General features: G+C 42.6%; 1 protein-coding gene across 1 annotated transcript in view; it reads right to left on the reverse strand.

The window, feature by feature from the left end:
* pkn3 (protein kinase N3) overlaps window positions 1–20,685 on the reverse strand; it is a 36,356-nt gene that overhangs the window by 7,524 nt on the left and 8,147 nt on the right. The window contains exons 6-15 of the mRNA XM_087844021.1: window positions 20,062–20,281; window positions 19,724–19,882; window positions 18,408–18,517; window positions 14,612–14,755; window positions 14,349–14,424; window positions 12,083–12,233; window positions 3,024–3,114; window positions 2,432–2,493; window positions 1,975–2,044; window positions 1,557–1,648 (exon numbers count right to left, since the gene is read on the reverse strand). Coding sequence (XP_087700147.1) covers window positions 1,557–1,648; window positions 1,975–2,044; window positions 2,432–2,493; window positions 3,024–3,114; window positions 12,083–12,233; window positions 14,349–14,424; window positions 14,612–14,755; window positions 18,408–18,517; window positions 19,724–19,882; window positions 20,062–20,281 — 1,175 coding nt within the window. The remainder of the gene's footprint in view (window positions 1–1,556; window positions 1,649–1,974; window positions 2,045–2,431; window positions 2,494–3,023; window positions 3,115–12,082; window positions 12,234–14,348; window positions 14,425–14,611; window positions 14,756–18,407; window positions 18,518–19,723; window positions 19,883–20,061; window positions 20,282–20,685) is intronic.

Consider the following 20,685-nt stretch of genomic DNA (forward strand, 5'->3'; position numbering starts at 1 on the left):
CAGTCCTAAATTATCTTTTAAAATTCAGGTCCTTATCCATTCAGTCAAGGAGCTTTTCCGTTCTGTAAACCATTAATTACTTTTACATCTCCTCCTCAGAGATAGTCTCAGATAAGGAGGGAAAGGAGAAGGAAGGAAAAACTCCCTTTTAACAGAAGGTAAACAGGCAGAACCAGGGTCAGCTGTGACTCACTGGGGGTGAGGGTAAGAGAGGAGAGCAAAGAGACACGGAAAAAAACTAACTGGGATAAAGGGATGATGTTCGAGCATGCAGGAACACTCATTAAAATTATAACTTGTATTCTATTTGATAAATCTTTTTGTCTGTTCTTAATCTAGCTCAACAGCTGTTCACCTAATCCTAATGGTGGGATGCAAAGTCTGATGTTGTGTGGTTGAGCAGTTCTCACATTTTGCCTTTTACCTAAAAGTTGTTCTCTAGAGAGACTGTTCCATTCTGTGCAGGAGGAGGGACACACATACACAAGCATGTTTGTTTGGCTCTCTGTGTGTGCATTCATTTACATTAATGCATTCCCAAGATTCCTGCACCTGTATTTAACCATTGCAGAGATTTACTCAAACTCTAAAGTAAAGTAACTTTAAACCCTGAAACTGCGCTCTGAAGGATAATTCTAACTTTTAACAGAATTTCACTGCACCGATAGTCTAAAACTCACTTTATTATTTTCTCTTTCATTCCCTGCCACAACTGGCATCCATCACTCACTCACTCATGTAATTTAGACGAGAAAGCTAGACCCTATATTCTGCCCAGCCAAGTTTAAACAGCAGTTAACTGATTTTTTTTTTACTTTTAAAGAGAGAGGAACAGAGGATAATGTAGAGTGGAGGAAGATGCATACAGGTCGATTAAAATCTTCTAAAGAAGATGCAATCTGAAAGAGATGGGAGACTTCAGTTGATCCAAAATGCTGCAGCAAGAGTACTGACACGGACTGGAAAGAGAGCGTATTTCATCCATACTGGCTCCCTGTTAAATCCTCCTAATATATTTAAAAGTAGAACAGGAGGCAGAGCCTTCAGCTTTCAGGCCCCTCTTCTATGGAACCAGCTCCCAGTTTAGATTCAGGAGACAGACAGCATCTCTACTTTTAAGATCACGCTTCTAACTTTCCTTTTTGATAAAGCATATAGTTAGGGCTGAATCAGGTGACCCTCAATCCTCACTTAGTTATGCTGCAATAGACGTAGGCTGCTGGGGGATTCCCATGATGCACTGAGCGTTTCCTCTTCACTCACTATGTGTTTATACACCTCTCTGCATTTAATCATTAGTAATTATTATCTCTGGCTCTTTTACACAGCATGTCTTTTGTCCCGTCTCCCTTCCTTCACCCCCAACCAGTTTTCAAAGGACATGGTAAGCAAAGAAAACGTGGAATAGCTAAGGACATAAAGAAAGTAGACATGCATATTGGGAGACTAGGTGTGGAAAAGAAAAGGTTTAATTTCATCAAGCCCTGGGAACATGTTCCAAGACACCATCCACTAGAGTCAAAGCATTTTGGTGAAGACGAGATGAGATTACATACCTGTCAACTTCATCACGTGTCACAATATCACCTTTCTTCAGGGCTTTGATGGCATACAGTTTACCTGACCTCTTATACTCTGCTAGCAGCACCTTGCAACAAATACAAGAAACAGAAGTAATGTTTAAGAGAGAGAGGTTATGTACTGCAAAGTTAAAAAATACTGGTGGCTTAGTAGATGCACACATGGTATAAATTAGAAAATCCTAGGTGTCTTCCTTCTTGAGTTATCGGAGTTACAGGATTTTCAGAAAAACGTGATCTCTGACCTCAGCTTTGAGGTCAAGGTCACTGAGATTTGAATTCAGATTTGCAATCTCTACATTGCAAGTTGCATATAAATTGTATTCCATGTTTAATGAAATGTTGCAGTCCCACTGTTGCCTTACAAATATAGGAAAGTAAGTTTGATGTATACCTTTCCAAAGTGACCTCTCCCTAGGACTGAAATACACTTGAAGTCTTCTATTTGAAGCCCTTTATCCTTCCTGCATGAGGATACAAAAGTGCATGTTTATGTCCTGAAAGATTCCTTCATTGATTTCAGAGAAAAAATAAAAATCAGTGCCTTTGTTAGCAGAAACTAGAGAAGCAAACATTTATGTTACTGAGACGTGAACCTTCCTTTTGGATGCAAAATGAACATCTTCAAATATTTCATCTACACAGAATATCTACACATATCGACACAGAACCTTTAGATGTATATTACTTTAGAACTGGAACCACAGGAAGTTAAGTGTGGTTTATTTTTTACTTATTTCACAGAAGGAAATAAAATCTTGGGTTGGTGATCTGGAGTACCCAAAAACTGTCTAATCAAACCTAACAAATTCACAAACATTAAAATAAATAAATAAATCAATATGACTTACAGTGTAGGTGGAAGAACAGACGGTTGTCTCTTTGGCTTTGGGCTCTTGTTCTCATTGGAAGACTGTTTTTTTAGCAAAACGAAAATAGATGAACTGACAGAAAGTGAATCCACACAGAAAAACAAGAGCAGTATGCGAGCCAACGCTGTAAATTCCCTCCACACCATCCATGAATTCAGAAGAGAGGACTGATCCCAACCCAGATTACTTTAGGATACTTTCTAGAAAACATTATGATAATGCGTTTCAGTTTTTATTACTTTAATTTGATGTCTATTTGTAAAGATATGACGCCAAAGTTCAGATTTTGTCCTCTCTCACAATACTAAATATTTTTTGCATAAATTCCTGGATCCAGAACTGGATGAACTCCAAAAGGTTGTCACATCTGAATTGAACCATGCACCAGTACTGTAACCACTTTCATTCAAATCATCCATAACTTTTTGAATAATTCTGGTAACAAACTGAAACAAACTAGACTAATCACTTGTCTCCTCAGATCATAGATGATTAGTTTAGTTATTTTGTTATACACGTTACAAATGCATCTAGTGTTTGTATCCATTTGTCACGCAGACGTGAAGCTTACCAGTGGGGAGTTTTTACTGTTCTTTCTTATGGAATGTGGAGATCTGCCTGGTGGTTCTTCAGCAAAATTCAGACTCATTACTTCAGGTTCTCTTAAATAAACCAAAACAAAATATAGTTTATTACACTGTACCATTCTGCAGTTATTGTCTTGAATTAAGAAACTGACAAATAAATAATTAAAAATGATACAAACTTCAATAAATAAAAAGGGCGAGCCACTAGAAAAAAGAAAATATTAAATATAAAAAAAATATTAAATTTGTCTCATATATTAATACAACAGAAATCAGATCAAACCTGAAAACAGGTCTATATTACAAGCGGTACTTAATCTAAAGTAGACCCATCTCCATCTGTGTGGAGCCTGCATGCTCCCCATGTGTCTGTGAGGGCTTCCTCCCACAGTCAAAGGCATACATGATGTGAGGCAGAGTGCTTTAAGTATATAAATATATAATATATATTAAAGATATTTGAATTATCTAAATGTAAGATTAAAATGCGACATGATTCTTTTGGATTGCCCAAAACAATTCCATTCATGAGCTGAATAAATCCTGATTAAGGTATACCAACCTCATAAGGATAGCATCAAATCTTTTAAACAGATAAAAGATGAGCTTAACATCAGCAATACAGACTTCTGCTGCTATTTAAAATTAAGAAATGTCTTAATGTGACACGAGGAGTGGGAAAAAGTTACAGAGGAAATGGGGCGAAAAATTTATAACTGCAAATACTACATTACAAGTAAAAAGGAAATCTGCAACAGAGCACACAGGTTAACAAGCTCAAACTCTTGGAGAGAATTCAAATGGAACGGCCCACGCCACTAATACATGCTGGAGAAAATGTGGTACACATACTGGGACTTGCATACATATATTCTGGCCATGTGCAGAGTTAGATAGATATTGGAAGAATGTTTTCTGTGCGCTTCAGAAGATTTCTCACCAAAATTTGGCTAAAGAATATTATTGGTGGCAGCAATTACATGCATTACAATTAGACGGCTGAAGCCCGACACTCCAACTTATCACGTGTGGTTGGATAGACTTTGGGAAATCTGACTAATCTCATACTACCTAAGGCTTCAGAAACACTTATTTATTAGGAGATGGAGACTTAATTTTACATTTTTTCAACAACGAAGAGAGAGAAACACATTAGCGGGCTAGAAGGGGGCATGCAATTTTAAATTTAAATATGGTTATGTTTGTTTCCTTTTCTTCATTAAATCAAGTCAGTTACTGAACTATAAATGTAATCACGTTTTTTTTTTTTTTTTTTTTACCATGGACCGAACTTCAAAACCAAACAGGTGTTCTGTAATTTCACCCTAACCAGTCGCAGCAGATAGCCACCCCTCCCTGAACCAGGTTCTACTGGAGGTTTCTTCGTGTTAAATGGAGTTTTTTCTTCCCACTGTCACCAAATGCTTGCACTATATTAAATTTGTTTTTAATGAACTCTTAATTAAATTCTCTTTATAACATCTATGAGCATTTTCTCATTCAATTGGTCGAATGACCCTTGCAAAAACAAACTACCAACAATCATGTATGTATTCTTTCTTTGCCAAAACAATGTCGGACTCTGTAGTTTTCTCTGGTCCCCTCCCCAATCAGACCAGGAGTGACATGTTTAGCCGCATGTTCTCCTTAAATTGCTGGCTGTCTGAGTGGTGTCCCAGAAATGATGTGGGCTTCATAGATAATTGGCAAACCTTCTGGAGGAAACCTGGTCTTGTTAGGAGAGATGGCATCCATCCCACTTTGGATGGAGCAGCTCTCATTTCTAGAAATATCGACAAATTTATTAAACCCCTCAAAACATGACTATCCAGAGTTGGGACCAGGAAGCAGAGTTGCAGTCTTACACGCCTCTCTGCAGCTTCCCTCCTCCTGCTACCCCCCCAAAAACCCATCTCCATAGAGACTGTGTCTGCTTCCAAAAAGACAAAAAACAAACTAAAAACCAGCAACAAACAACTTAAACATTTACAAAGAAAGAACAATACAGTATCCACATCTGAACCAAAGAGTAAAACAGTGAAATGTGGATTATTAAATATTAGGCTCCTCCGTGAATCGCAACCTTATCGTGGTGGAGGGGTTTGTGTGTCCCAGGGATCCCAGGGGCTATGTTGTCTGGGGGCTTTTGCCCCCTGGTAGGGTCTCCCATGGCAAATTGGTCCTGGGTGAGGGACCAGACAAAGAGCGATTCAGAAGACCCCAATGAAAAAAAACACCGAAGGAACAGTTTACCCTGCCCGGGATAGGGTTACCGGGGCCCCGCCCTGGAGCCAGGCCCGGGGAGGGTGCCCGAGGGCGAGCGTCTGGTGGCCGGGCCTTAGTCCATGGGGCCCGGCCGGGCACAGCCCGAAGAGGCGACATGGGCCCATCCTCCCGCAGGCCCACCACCCGCAGGAGGCGCCATAGGGGTCGGGTGCATTGTGTGCCGGGTGGCGGCCAGGAGCGGAGGCCCTGGCGGACTGACCCCCGGCTGCCAAGACTGGCAATAGGGACATGGAATGTCACCTCTCTGGTGGGGAAGGAGCCTGAGTTAGTGCGTGAGGTTGAGAGGTACCGGCTAGATATAGTCGGGCTCACCTCTACGCACGGCTTGGGCTCTGGAACCAGTCTCCTGGAGAGGGGCTGGACTCTGTCTCAGTCTGGAGTTGCCCCTGGTGAGAGGCGGCGGGCTGGGGTGGGTATTCTAATATCCCCTCGGCTTGCTGCCGGTACGTTGGGGTTTTTCCCGGTGGACGAGAGGGTTTGTTCCCTGCGCCTTAGGGTCGGGGAACGGGTCCTGACTGTCATCTGCGCTTATGCGCCGAGTGGCAGTTCGGAGTACCCAGCCTTCTTAGAGTCCCTGGGGGGGGTGCTGGAAGGTGCTCCACCTGGAGACTCTGTTGTCCTGCTGGGAGACTTCAATGCTCACGTGGGTAACGACAGCGAGACCTGGAGGGGCGTGATTGGGAGGAACGGCCTCCCTGATCTGAACCCGAGCGGTGCTTTGTTATTGGACTTCTGTGCTAATCACAGTTTGGCCATAACGAACACCTTGTTCGAACATAAGAGTGTCCATAAGTGCACGTGGCACCAGGACGCTCTAGGCCGTAGGTCGATGATCGATTTTGTAATCGTATCACCAGACCTGCGACCATATGTTCTGGACACTCGGGTAAAGAGAGGAGCTGAGCTGTCAACTGATCACCACCTGGTGGTGAGTTGGATCAGGTGGCGGGGGAGGACGCTGGACAGACCTGGTGCACCTAAACGCGTAGTGAGGGTGTGCTGGGAACGACTAGCAGAGGCCCCAGTCCGCGAGATCTTCAACTCACACCTCCGGCAGAGCTTCAACAGCATTCCGAGGGAGGCGGGGGACATCGAGTCCGAATGGACCATGTTCAGCGCCTCCATTGCCGAAGCTGCTGCATTGAGCTGCGGCCGCAAGGTGGTTGGTGCCTGCCGTGGTGGTAATCCCCGAACCAAATGGTGGACACCAGAGGTGAAGGGAGCCACCAGGCTGAAGAAGGAGTCCTATCGGGCTTGGTTAGCCTGTGGGACTCCGGAGGCAGCCGACAGGTATCGACAGGCCAAGCGGAATGCGGCTCGGGCAGTGGCTGAAGCAAAAACTCGGGTGTGGGAGGAGTTCGGAGAGGCCATGGAAAAAGACTTTCGGACTGCCTCGAAGAGGTTCTGGCAAACCGTCAGGCGTCTCAGGAGGGGAAAGCGGTGCTCTACCTGCACTGTGTATAGTGCTGGCGGAGCGCTGCTGACGTCGACTGAGAAAATTGTCAGGCGGTGGAAGGAATACTTCGAGGACCTCCTTAATCCCACTGACGCGTCTTCCGAGGAGGAAGCAGAGTCTGGGGATGAGGGGAATGACCCGCCAATTTCTGGGGGCGAGGTCACTGAGGCAGTTAAACAACTCCTTGGTGGCAGAGCCCCTGGTGTTGATGAGGTCCGCCCCGAGTTCCTGAAGGCTCTGGACGTTGTAGGGCTGTCCTGGCTGACACGCCTCTGCAATGTTGCGTGGAGATCAGGGGCAGTACCCGTGGATTGGCAGACCGGGGTGGTGGTCCCCATCTTTAAGAAGGGGGACCGGAGGGTGTGTTCCAACTACAGGGGGATCACACTCCTCAGCCTCCCCGGGAAAGTCTATGCCAGGGTGCTGGAAAGGAGAGTTCGTCCGCTAGTCGAACCTCTGATGCAGGAGGAACAATGCGGTTTTCGTCCTGGTCGCGGAACACTGGACCAGCTCTTCATCCTCTCGAGGATACTTGAGGGTGCATGGGAGTTTGCCCAACCAGTCTACATGTGTTTTGTGGACTTGGAGAAGGCATTCGACCGTGTCCCTCGGGGTGTCCTGTGGGAGGTGTTGCGGGAGTATGGGGTGTCTGGCCCATTGCTACGGGCCATTCGATCCCTATACAACCGTTGCAAGAGCTTGGTTCGCATTGCCGGCAATAAGTCGGACTCGTTCCCGGTGGGTGATGGGCTCCGCCAGGGCTGCCCTTTGTCACCGGTTCTGTTCATAATTTTTATGGACAGGATTTCTAGGCGCAGCCAAGTGGCGGAGGGCTTTCGCTTTGGTGGCCTCAGGATCTCATCTCTGATCTTTGCGGATGATGTGGTTCTGTTGGCTTCATCGGGTGAGGGCCTCCAGCTCGCACTGGAGCGGTTCGCAGCCGAGTGTGAAGCAGCGGGAATGAGGATCAGCACCTCCAAATCTGAGGCCATGGTTCTCAGCCGGAAAAGGGTGGAGTGCCCACTCCGGGTCGGGGATGACGTCCTGCCCCAAGTGGAGGAGTTCAAGTATCTCGGGGTCTTGTTCGCGAGTGATGGGAGAAGGGAGCCGGAGATCGACAGACGGATTGGGGCTGCGGCTGCAGTAATGCAGACGCTGCACCGGTCCGTCGTGGTGAAGAGGGAGCTGAGTGTAAAAGCGAAGCTCTCAATTTACCGGTCAATCTACGTCCCTACCCTCACCTATGGCCACGAGCTGTGGGTAGTGACCGAAAGGACGAGATCGCGGATACAAGCGGCGGAAATGAGCTTCCTCCGAAGGGTGGCTGGCATCTCCCTTAGAGATAGGGTGAGAAGTTCGGCTATCCGGGAGGGGCTCAGAGTAGAGCCGCTGCTGCTCCACATCGAAAGGAGCCAGCTGAGGTGGTTTGGGCATCTGACAAGGATGCCCCCTGGGCGCCTCCTGGGTGAGGTGTTCCAGGCATGTCCCACCGGGAGGAGGCCCCGGGGCAGACCCAGGACACGCTGGAGAGATTATATCTCTCGGCTGGCCTGGGAACGCCTTGGTGTTCCCCCGGATGAGCTGGAGGAGGTGGCTGGGGAGAGGGAGGTCTGGGCCTCTTTGCTTAGGCTGCTGCCCCCGCGACCCGGCCCCGGATAAAGCGGATGAAGATGGATGGATGGATGGATTAAATATTAGGTCTCTCTCCTCCAAGTCTCTGTTAGTACATGACTTAATAATTGATCAACAAATTGATTTACTCTGCCTTACAGAAACCTGGTTGCAGCAGGATGATTATGTTAGTTTAAATGAATCAACACCCCCGAGTCATTCTAACTACCAGAAATCTCGAAGCACAGGTCGAGGGGGCGGTTTGGCAGCAATTTTTCACACCAGTCTATTAATTAATGAAAGACCAAGACAGACTTTTAATTCATTTGAAAGCCTGATGCTTAACATTGTCCACCCCAGCTGTGAAACTCAGAAACCAGTCTTACTTGTTATCATCTATCGTCCACCTGGGCCTTACACAGAGTTTCTGTCTGATTTCTCAGACTTTATATCTAATTTAGTTCTGAGCTCAGATAAAATAATTATTGTGGGTGATTTTAACATCCATGTTGATGCTAAAAATGACAGCCTCAACATGGCATTTAATCTGTTGTTAGACTCAATTGGTTTCTCTCAAAATGTAAAAGAACCCACCCACCACTTTAATCACACTCTAGATCTTGTTTTAACATATGGCATAGAAACTGAACATTTAACAGTGTTTCCTGAAAACCCTCTCCTGTCTGATCATTTCTTGATAACATTTACATTTACAATAATTGATTACGCAGCAGTGGAGAGTAGACTTTATCAAAGTAGATGTCTTTCTGAAAGCGCTGTAACTAAGTTTAAGAATATAATCCAGCCACTGTTATCATCGTCAATGCCCTGTACCAACACAGAGCAGAGCAGCTATCTGAACGCTACCCCAACAGAGGTCGATTATCTTGTTAATAATTTCACCTCCTCACTACGTACGACTCTGGATACTGTAGCTCCAGTGAAAACTAAGGTCTCTAATCAGAAGTACCTGACCCCGTGGTATAATTCTCAAACACGTACCCTAAAGCAGATGACTCGTAATCTGGAGAGGAAATGGCGTGTCACAAATTTAGAGGATCATCATTTAGCCTGGAGAAATAGTTTGTTGCTTTATAAGAAAGCCCTCCGCAAAGCCAGAACAGCTTACTACTCATCACTGATTGAAGAAAATAAGAACAACCCCAGGTTTCTCTTCAGCACTGTAGCCAGGCTGACAAAAAGTCAGAGCTCTTTTGAGCCAACCATCCCTTTAACGTTAACTAGTGATGACTTCATGAACTTCTTCACAAATAAAATTTTTATCATTAGAGAAAAAATTACCAATAATCATCCCACAGATGTAATATTATCTACAGCTACTCTTAGTTCCATTGATGTTAAGTTAGACTCTTTTTCTCCAATCGATCTTTCTGAGTTAACTTCAATAATTACTTCCTCCAAACCATCAACGTGTCTTTTAGACCCCATTCCTACAAAACTGCTCAAAGAAGTCCTGCCATTGATTAATTCTTCGATCTTATATATGATCAACCTATCTCTAATAATCGGCTATGTACCACAGGCCTTCAAGGTGGCTGCAGTTAAACCTTTACTCAAAAAGCCATCTCTAGACCCAGCAGTCTTAGCTAATTATAGGCCAATCTCCAACCTTCCTTTCATATCAAAAATCCTTGAAAGAGTAGTTGTCAAACAGCTAACAGATCATCTGCAGAGGAATGGTTTATTTGAAGAGTTTCAGTCAGGTTTCAGAGTTCATCACAGCACAGAAACAGCTTTAGTGAAGGTTACAAATGATCTTCTTATGGCCTCTGACAGTGGACTCATCTCTGTGCTTGTCCTTCTTGACCTTAGTGCAGCATTCGATACTGTTGACCATAATATCCTGTTAGAGCGATTAGAACATGCTGTAGGTATTACAGGTATTGCACTGCAGTGGTTTGTATCATATCTATCTAATAGACTCCAATTTGTGCATGTAAATGGAGAGTCCTCTTCACACACTGAGGTTAATTATGGAGTTCCACAGGGTTCAGTGCTAGGACCAATTCTGTTTACATTATACATGCTTCCCCTAGGCAGCATCATTAGAAGACATAGCATACATTTTCACTGCTATGCAGATGACACCCAGCTCTATCTGTCCATAAAGCCAGATAACACACACCAATTAGTTAAACTGCAGGAATGTCTTAAAGACATAAAGACTTGGATGGCCACTAACTTTCTGCTTCTTAACTCAGATAAAACTGAGGTCATTGTACTCGGCGCTGAAAAGCTTAGAAATATGGTATCTAACCAGATTCTTACTCTGGATGGCATTACCTTGGCCTCCAGTAACACTGTGAGGAACCTTGGAGTCATTTTTGACCAGGATATGTCCTTCAACGCACATATTAAACAAATATGTAAGACTGCGTTCTTCCATTTGCGCAACATCTCTAAAATTAGAAATATCCTGTCTCAGAGTGATGCTGAAAAACTAGTTCATGCATTTATTACTTCCAGGCTGGACTACTGCAATTCATTATTATCAGGATGTCCAAAAAACTCACTGAAAAGCCTTCAGTTAATCCAAAATGCTGCAGCAAGAGTACTGACAGGGACTAGAAAGAGAGAGCATATTTCTCCTGTTTTGGCTTCCCTTCATTGGCTTCCTGTTAAATCCAGAATTGAATTCAAAATCCTGCTCCTCACATACAAGGTCTTAAATAATCAGGCCCCATCTTATCTTAATGACCTTGTAGTACCATATTACCCTATTAGAGCACTTCGCTCCCGCTCTGCAGGCCTACTTGTTGTTCCTAGAGTATTTAAAAGTAGAATGGGAGGGAGAGCCTTCAGTTTTCAGGCCCCTCTTCTGTGGAACCAGCTTCCAGTTTGGATTCGGGAGACAGACACTATCTCTACTTTTAAGATTAGGCTTAAAACTTTCCTTTTTGCTAAAGCATATAGTTAGGGCTGGACCAGGTGACCCTGAATCCTCCCTTAGTTATGCTGCAATAGATGTAGGCTGCCGGGGGATTCCCATGATGCATTGAGTTTTTCCTTTCCAGTCACCTTTCTCACTCACTATGTGTTAATAGACCTCTCTGTATTGAATCATATCTGTTATTAATCTCTGTCTCTCTTCCACAGCATGTCTTTTATCCTGTCTTCCTTCTCTCACCCCAACCGGTCGCAGCAGATGGCCGCCCCTCCCTGAGCCTGGTTCTGCCGGAGGTTTCTTCCTGTTAAAAGGGAGTTTTTCCTTCCCACTGTCGCCAAAGTGCTTGCTCATAGGGGGTCATATGATTGTTGGGCTTTTCTCTGTATCTATGAAGCGCCTTGAGGCGACATTTGTTGTGATTTGGCGCTATATAAATAAAATTGAATTGAATTGAATTGAATTGAAATTGAATTGAATTTCTGTAGTGTAAGTTTTTGTTCCTGTGTATTTTTTCCCCACTAATTTTTCTTGTATATCTGCAAAGGGGGTTTTTTTGGAGATCAAGAAAAATATAGAATCACACATTTTTATAACCTTCAATAACATTATACAACCACTCCAAATACAGTCCAGTGATAACATTAGATTCAGCCTTCCAGTCAAGTTAATCTGTCCAGTCTGATAATATGAGCAGAAAAACAGCCTAAGGCAAACAACTTATTATTTCACTCTTTCATAGATGTCACAAAGAGATATTTCTGGGTCACAACACAGAGTCTTACTGAGCTGGTGAAAGAGTTGATGTAGTACTGGGGGCTGCTAATGGAGGGCTCATGGGCTCCAGTGAGTTGCAAGGAGGCAGGATGCTCATCATCAAACGGCCCCAAGCAGCAAAGTTCATGTTCATTTGGGCGGCACGCAGGAAGTCCTTCCCTGTGAGCAGGAATGATGGGAGAAAATTAAATCTGAGCTACATGACTGAAAAAGTTTTACATGCAGCAAATACTATGTAAAGAGAAAATGAAGTGCTCAAAAAACTTTGAAAACACCTCAGATCTCAATGGGAAAAGAGGCCATGTGGATATCTCCACTGATGTGGAATAAATAATGTAGTAGGAATTAAAGGTTACCACATTGTTTGATGGTAATGAAAGCACAGAGGGCTGAATGTAAAAACACCTCAAAAATTAAAGTGAAAAAAAAAAAACAACAACGATGCCACAGGCTGAAAATTTATTGCAGTAACTCAGAATGGCACTCAGCAGTTTGTACAGCCTCCACATGCTCAGAGGTATTCTGTTTGATTTAAGTCATGCAAGTGTGGGGCCAGTCAAAGGAATAAATTCCTTAATTTTCCAAAAACTTCCAGCATATTCTCCCCACATGAGGCTGGGCATTGTCATGAACCAGGAGGAACCCAGGACCCACTATACCAGTGACAATGACAATGGGTCCAAGAGTTTCAACCTGATACCTAAAGGTAATCAGGGTGTCCTTGCCTAGCCTGTAAAGTTCTATGCATCCCTCCATGGATATGCCTCTACAGACCATTACTGACCTACCATTAAACCAGTCGTGTTGACCAATGTTACAGGCAGCATAATGTTCTCCATGGCTTCTCCAAATCCTTTTAACATCTGCCACATGGGAACCTACTCTCATCTGTAAAAACCCCAAAGCACCAGTTCTGGTAATCTATAGTAAATGGCTCCAGTGTGTCAGACAGAGATCACATGCTCACAAGAGGATGTCAGCCCTCCCTCATGACCTGATAAGGGCCGGTGTTTCTAATTGTTCGGTCAGAGACACTGACACCAGCGGGCTGCCGGAGGTCATTTTGTATCTCTGGTAGTGCTCTTCTTGTTCTTCCTTACACAGATACTGGTCCTGCTAATGGGTTAGCCTTCTACAGCCCTGTCCAGCTTTCCTAGAGTAACTGCCTGGATACAGGACTCACCTCTATGTTCTTGAGACTGTTCTGTTACCAGCAAACCTTCTGGTAATGACATGTATTGATGTGCCATACTGAAGGAGTTAGACCACGTGTGCAACCCATGCAGGGGTCCAGGTATCACCTCATGACACCAGTAGTGACACTGAGCCTAGCCAAACGCAAAATTACTCAAAAAAAAAAACATGCAGTAAAAATGAAGAGGGAAAAATGTCAGCGGGTCTCCATCTGTGAAGCTATTCCTGATTATAGGGTTGTCTTCTGTTGCCCCTCTAGTGAACCTGTTATTAATTTCATTACCACCAAACCAGATGAAAGTGATTAACACCCACCGCTGCTATTTAACTGACCAGATCAAAATGCCAGACGTTTATCTGAGTTGATGCAATACTCTGATTAAAAATAAATAAATTGTTCATTCTTAAACAGTCTTTTTTTCTTGAAATACAGTACGTGTAAATATTCTGTAAACATTTGCCTAGTAATATTTAGAAAATTTTTGGTACCAGAGGGTTTCTGGTTTGTTGTGTGCACATAAAACAGCTTGGCTACAAAACCTACAGATCAGCTGATATCAAAGCACACATAATGCTCAGCTGATATATCATTGTATATCCATACCCAGTAGGGCATGCTATAAAAGCCACTTAACCTGTCCATCATTGGACATCTGCCAGCTGCTCTTATCGTAGTGACATTTTGCACAGACACACCAGGAGCAACATTTTATGTCCATCTGTCAAAGCTGAAGAGGAGATGAAGTCGACTATAGCAATTCTAAGTAAGAAAGATTGTGAAAGCATCCAAGAATTGTTTCTGAGGTTCTAGATTTAAAACAGTGCTGAGACAAACGAGCAGTCACAAAATAAGTATCCTTACTGTGGACATAATGAAGTTTCATTTTGCATTATTTATGTAATTACTATCAGTATGAAAAGGGTGAAGTAAAGGTTTAGCATCAAATGCAACAGAAAATGATCAGATTTTCCATTCAAGAACTGCCTGATAACAACTGAAATAGTCAAGGATAAATCGACATTTATCAACAAATCTTAGAAAAAAAAGAAAAAAGAAAAAATATTAATAATTTGTACCACCTTTTTCTTTAGGGAAAATTCGCTTCTGCCTCTGGAGCTTGAAGGGACGCTCAATGACAGGATTTATAAATGTCACCTGGAAATGAACAGAGAAAGCGATCAGGATACAGTTACAGAATCTATACTATACATATGTTTAACCATGGGATACCCCTCTGAAATGACATAACCTAAGCTTGTGGCTATGTCCATCTTTTATGTACAGTCTATGCATGCCACAGAGGTAAATAAACAGTTTGAAGACTAGATATGAACAGGAGAACCTCAATAAAGAGAACGCCCTGTGGCTCCAGCTGGAGGCACATGCCATGTCGCTGGTTATCAAGGAAGTCTTCCAGCCGCAAGAACTTCACTCCACTTAATGCTCGCCAGTCTCTCCAGTACACAGCAATTTCCAGCTCCCTGGACTAGATCAACACACAGAAACATGCACACGTATGTGCACACACATGGATTACAATTCAGATATTTTCATCATTTCATATTTAATTTGCATTGATTCTTGTTTCTGAATTATTACATTTGGTGTGAGGGACTTCATGAGTTCAAGATAAAATAGAACAATAAAAAACAACTTGACTCAAACAACTATGGTCAAGTGATAATTTATTATACATACCTACATCTAAAAAAAAAATTTTTTATTATGAGGTTTTTCTATTAGTCATCTACACCAGTCAGCCACAGCACAAACTCCTTCTGCCTAACATTTTGTAGGTTATTCCAGAATACACAGCTGCGTAGTCCTACAGGCAATGCTCAGTGGCTAGTGGATCTAAGAGCAGACCGCAGCAACCTCACTGAACATGGTCCAGTAACCACCACAGTGGCAGAAATTCGAGGAAAGGGTCTCCAGTATGAAGAGCTGGACAGCACCAGCCCCCGACATGGTTCATGGCTACTGGCTGAAGAAGCTCACTGCACTGCATGAGCATCTGGCAGTACAAATGAAACAGCTGCTAGTCGATGAGAGACACCCAGAATGGCTTACTGAAAGCCGGACAGTCCTGATCCCCAAGGACCCCCAGAAGGGACCAGTCCCATCCAAATACCAGCCAATAACCTGTCTCAGTACCACATGGAAGCTGCTGTCAGGCATAAAAGCAGCTAAGCTGAACAGGCACATGGCTCAATACATGAGTGGGGCACAGAAAGTAATTGGCAAGAATACCAGAGGGGCAAAACACCAGCTAAGCGTAGACAGAGTAGTCGCCTGAGACTGAAAGACTAGGCTGACCAACCTGTGCACTTCCTGGATTGATTACAAGAAGGCCTATGACTCAATGACCCACACCTGGAACCTGGAATGCCTCGAACAGTACAAGATCAACAGGACCCCAAGAGCCTTCATCAGGAACTCAATGGGGATGTTGCGTATGACACTAGAGGCCAACTTGAAGCCCATAAAACAGGTCGCCATCAAGTGTGGGGAGCTACCAAGAAGATGTTCTGTCCCCAGTGGTGTTTTGCATAAGCCTGAACCCGTCAGTGAGATCATTGACAAGATTACCTACGGGTACCAACTACAGAATGGAGCAATTGTCAGCCACCTACCCTACATGGATGACATCAAGCTGTATGCCAAGAGTGAATGAGACATCAATTCATACCACCAGCATCTCCAGCAAGGACATGTCGTTCAGATTGGAGAAGTGTAGTCGGATGGTAACAAAGAACGGGAAGGTAGTCAGAACTGAAGGGATCGAATTACCAGAAGGCAACATTGCCAACATTGTGAACAACTACAAATACCTGGTAATACTACAAGCAAATGCAAACCATGAAGAGGCTGCTAGGAAAGCTGCAACAACAACACAGATGGTCAGGCAAGTGCTGAGAAGTCAGGTGAACAGTAAGAATAAGATCCATGCTACCAACGACCTCTGGGATCGTTGTATTATACTCAATTGTATATAGCATTTGTATTCTATTTTATTCAATTGTATATAGTATTTTATTTTATTCTATTCTATTGTGTACAGTATCTTATTGATATCTTATTCTAGTGTTTATTTTTTCCTAATTTTTCTATGTAACTTTGCACTGTGCACTGCTGTAACAAAAAAATTTCCCACACGTGGGACTAATAAAGGTTATCTTATCTTATCTTAATCATGGCAGCACAGGAACAAGCTCTAATCACAAGATCCATAGAGGCTGGGGTCTATACCAGGCAAGACCCCAGGTGCAGGCTGTGTAAAGTTACCCCTGAGACAATCCAGCACAAATGGACCGCCATAACCAAGTGGCCGGCAGAGTACACAGAAACATCTGTGCAGAGTATAGCCTGGAAGTCATGAGGTCAAAATGGGAGACGCTCCGGTCGAGAATGACCAATCTAAGATCCTGTGGGACTTCCAGATACAGACGGACAAAATAGTGATGGCTACCCAACTGGACATGGTAGAGGAAGATGGCCATAGTGACAGATGTAACGAGCAACATCAGGAAAAAGGAACACGAGAAGCTTGAGTACCAAGTACCAAGGGCTCAGAGAAGAGCTTGAGAAAATGTGGAAGGTGAAGGTAACAGTGGTCCCAGTGGTAATCGGAGCACTAGGTGCGGTGACTCCCAAACTAGGCGAGTGGCTCCAGCAGACCCCAGTAACATAAAGCCGAGATCTCTGTCCACAAGAGCGCAGTCGTAGTAACAGGAAAGATACCCCATGGGACCCTCAAACTCGCAGGCCTCTGGTAGAGGACCCGAGCTTGAAGGAACAAAAGACCGCCCGCAGGGGCGAGAGGGGAATTATTTACAAGAGGACTCTGACACGGCTGACTATCTCATGTTTTGTTAGACACAAAATCAGCATGATTTCAGGTCTGAGTCAGTTCGGGATCCGACTTTTATATGTGCCAGTGCTTCAGAAAAAAAAAAAAAAAAGACCTCACAATCAGACTCTAGGAGGAATAAGTATTTACGCAAGTAACAGAAAATCTTTTTCGTTTCTTCTGACTACTAGATAATAAATATGAACAAGAACTTTTTAGAGCAGAATTTTATACTAGTTCCACCCAATCAAGAGGATATCCCCTTGCAAAACATGTTGATCTCTACCGCTCTTTCTTTAAAGCCCTCTGTGGTTTGGTATGATCACATCAATCTCAAAAAGTGACTTTTAGATAAACCTTTCTTAAGTAGGTTCGGATGTGTACTAGTAGCTAACCTAGTATGAAGAGGTTATACAATATCTCTGACCACAAAGGAAAACAGTGTGTGAATTCTTGTCCTAAACATTATACAAAAAGTTACTTTTACACATTTTGCTTCTAAAATGATTTTTATGTCTGAAATTTGACTCTTCACAAGGACAAATTTGTTTACAGAATGACAGTTGCAAGAAAAATACAGTGAGTTGAATTATCAGGATTTTATGCCTTGATTCACTAAACAAAAATTGGCTTTATATAAATAAATAAGCAGTTCTACTTTTCTGGATACACTCACCTTTTATAATAAAATAAATACAGAAACACTGGAAACAAAAGGTTCAAACTCTCTTTATAGAGAAAGAATGGGCAACAACTACTTTTTTTTAAAAACTATTTTCATGTTATTCCAGTTTGTAATGTAGTCTCTGTCAATCAGAACAAAATTGGTTTAAACGGAGCTAAAACTAAATTTGATGAGAATAAATATCGATTATGTTAAAAAGCGGCACATGGAAGGCTACTCCAGCAGTCGCTAAGAAGAAGTGAACTGTGGAGTTGGAGAAGAATAAGCCCATGCTGTGAATCTGAGGATAAAAGATTCTTCTTTCCTTCACCAAGCTGAGATCCCATGCTGTCTGTGAACAAGATTTTTTTTTCTTCATAAAACAAAGAAAACTACCAAGCCAAATCCCCTGAAATTGGTGAAGCGATAGAGAATGGGCAAAGACACAATCAACTGAATTCTGGTGCAGGTGCAAATCACTTTCTTCAAAGCTGCGTTGTTCTTGACAGAGGATAACGTATTTGCATGCACGTGTAGTCTGAAACCTAACTAATTTAACGCTGTCATAATATATTAGTGATGATTTGAAATGATCCTTAAAGCAAGTACATGGCAGCCACTGACCCGTTCTAGTTCAATGCTGAAGCTCTGGCCCCAGGCCTCTTTGCCCAGCTGTCTCCACTGTGTGCGCCCCACTACTCTGTTGTCAACCTTCAGCACTGCACTTATCTCCGCTGAAAAACAAAGAAAACAGATGCAGTCAGAAAACTAATCAAAACGAAAACCTGTCAGTTACCATAAATTCAGGGCTTACTACATTTCTTAGACCTAATGTCATAAAAACAGGAAAACAAGCAATTCAGAAATCTTTCAAAATGTATACGGAGAAACATCTACCTCAGTAAGAAATAGACTCATATTATCAAGTCTTCAAAGGTGAATGTCTCCGCGAGGAACTAGGAAATGTAAATAATTTAGATCATAGTCATGAGGACCAGGATTAAAACTACTTTTAGTATGAATTATGTTACCCACGGAAATGCTCCTAAACTTCAGTAACTCTTGGGTGGGGTCTGCAGAGTTAAAGATGCAGCAGTAATACCCACAAGACTGCCACATTTCTGACTGGCTGGAAGCTGACTGAAATTAAAATGGTGCAAAGATTTGGCCATGTCTACAGAGCTTGTAAAATACTTTTGCTTATTTTCAGTCCCACAATTTTGGTGGAAAAAACCTTGAGCCTGTCTGTATTTGTGTAATTTCTTACTTCTTGTATGTCTGTTTTTGTTACTGTTTGTACTGGAGCACTGTAACCAACATAATTTCCCCTAGGGATCAATAAAGTATTCTGATTCTGATTGTTTTTGTGTATCCTTCAAGTGTTTTGAATCTGCGTTGCTGCTTTTGTTCATCTCTTTTTTTCTTCTGAAAAGCAGTAAATCACCACCAACTGTAGCATAACACACTTACAGAACTGTACAGTTCTGTAAGTGTGTCACAATAATTCCCATAATAGCTACCTAATGGACAGGAGCAGTTTGTTTTGTGTACAGTCCATCCATTCATTCTCTTCCACTTAATCCAGCCCCTCCCAGTTACAATGGGGTGACAGGCGGGAAACACCCTAGAGAGGTTGCAAGCCTGTCGTAGGGCTAACACAGAGAGATAGACATCTAGATCCAGATAACCAACAGTCTGAAAGAACCTTTCAGTTACTGGGACAAAATATTTTTAATGGAATCTAATGGAAATGTAGCTAATACTCGGCTACAACTTCAGGTTTGTATTGAAATACAAACATGTTTGTCTTGTCAGTTTTACCATTTCTGAAACCAATTACTTGTTAGTTTAAGTGTCCATTACTGGATTTTTGCATTTTATGACACAAAGAAAAATAAAAGGTCTAAAAAAAATAAAAAATAAAAAAAAAGTTGACTTACAGGAAATGTCTTCAGCCTTGGCACTGCGTCCGGTTCGTACCTTCAGAGACTTCATATCCGAGATGCTCCCAGAGGTGGTTGAGACACTGGTCACACAACTACGGCCTGGAACTGACTCCAACAGGTCCTGGCAACCCATCAAACATACCTCCAAACGACCTAAGGAAAAGCGTTTCAGTCATTAGTTCTTACTTGGGATAACATTACTGAAAATTCAATGGAAAGCTGCTTCAGGTGAAAAAAAAAATAAAATTTTTTTTAATGTTGTTATGAACGGTTACTTAATAAAATGACTATCAAAATTTTGCTTTTAAAAGAGACTAGCAGACTTAAACAACCTGTTAGACTGGCTGGTTTGAAGAAGGATGAAGATGAGGAAGAGGCTGGAGCCTGGGAGCGTTTCTTTGGAGTGCCATAAGAAGGTGAGGTGCCTACCATTAAAGCCTCTTTAATGGTAGCATGTGTGGGATGATCATGAGCCAGCTCACATAAACGTCTCTCCAACGAGAGACGCAACAAATCCACCTTTTGAGATGACTCCTGCATTCGCGCCTGGGCCTGAAGGATACAGAAATGCAATCTCTGATGCAACAATAGTAATAATTATGTTGCAATTAATTGCAAACATTCAGTTCAGATTATATCTCAATCTGTATGTATGCATGTAATCAGATTTATAATTACGCACTGAAATTTGGAAATGTGTATTGTAATGTGCTCACTATGGAAAAATATCATAAAAACTTGAGCTGTACATAGACATAGACTGTAAATGTGAACACAATTTGAAAAAACAGCAATACCCAATTGTTTGGGTTCACTTAAAAACTACTAAACAAAAGTAGTTTAATCTAATCTAACATGAAACTGACCATAAGTGTTTTAAATGACAAAAAAACATGTATATGTGTGCTTCAGTATCACCCTGACAAAGGATGCTTCTAATTTTAGAGATATTGCTC

This window comes from Neolamprologus brichardi, chromosome 7 (genome assembly GCF_056152115.1).
Source record: "Neolamprologus brichardi isolate AB-2024 chromosome 7, ASM5615211v1, whole genome shotgun sequence".
NCBI lineage: Eukaryota > Metazoa > Chordata > Actinopteri > Cichliformes > Cichlidae > Neolamprologus > Neolamprologus brichardi.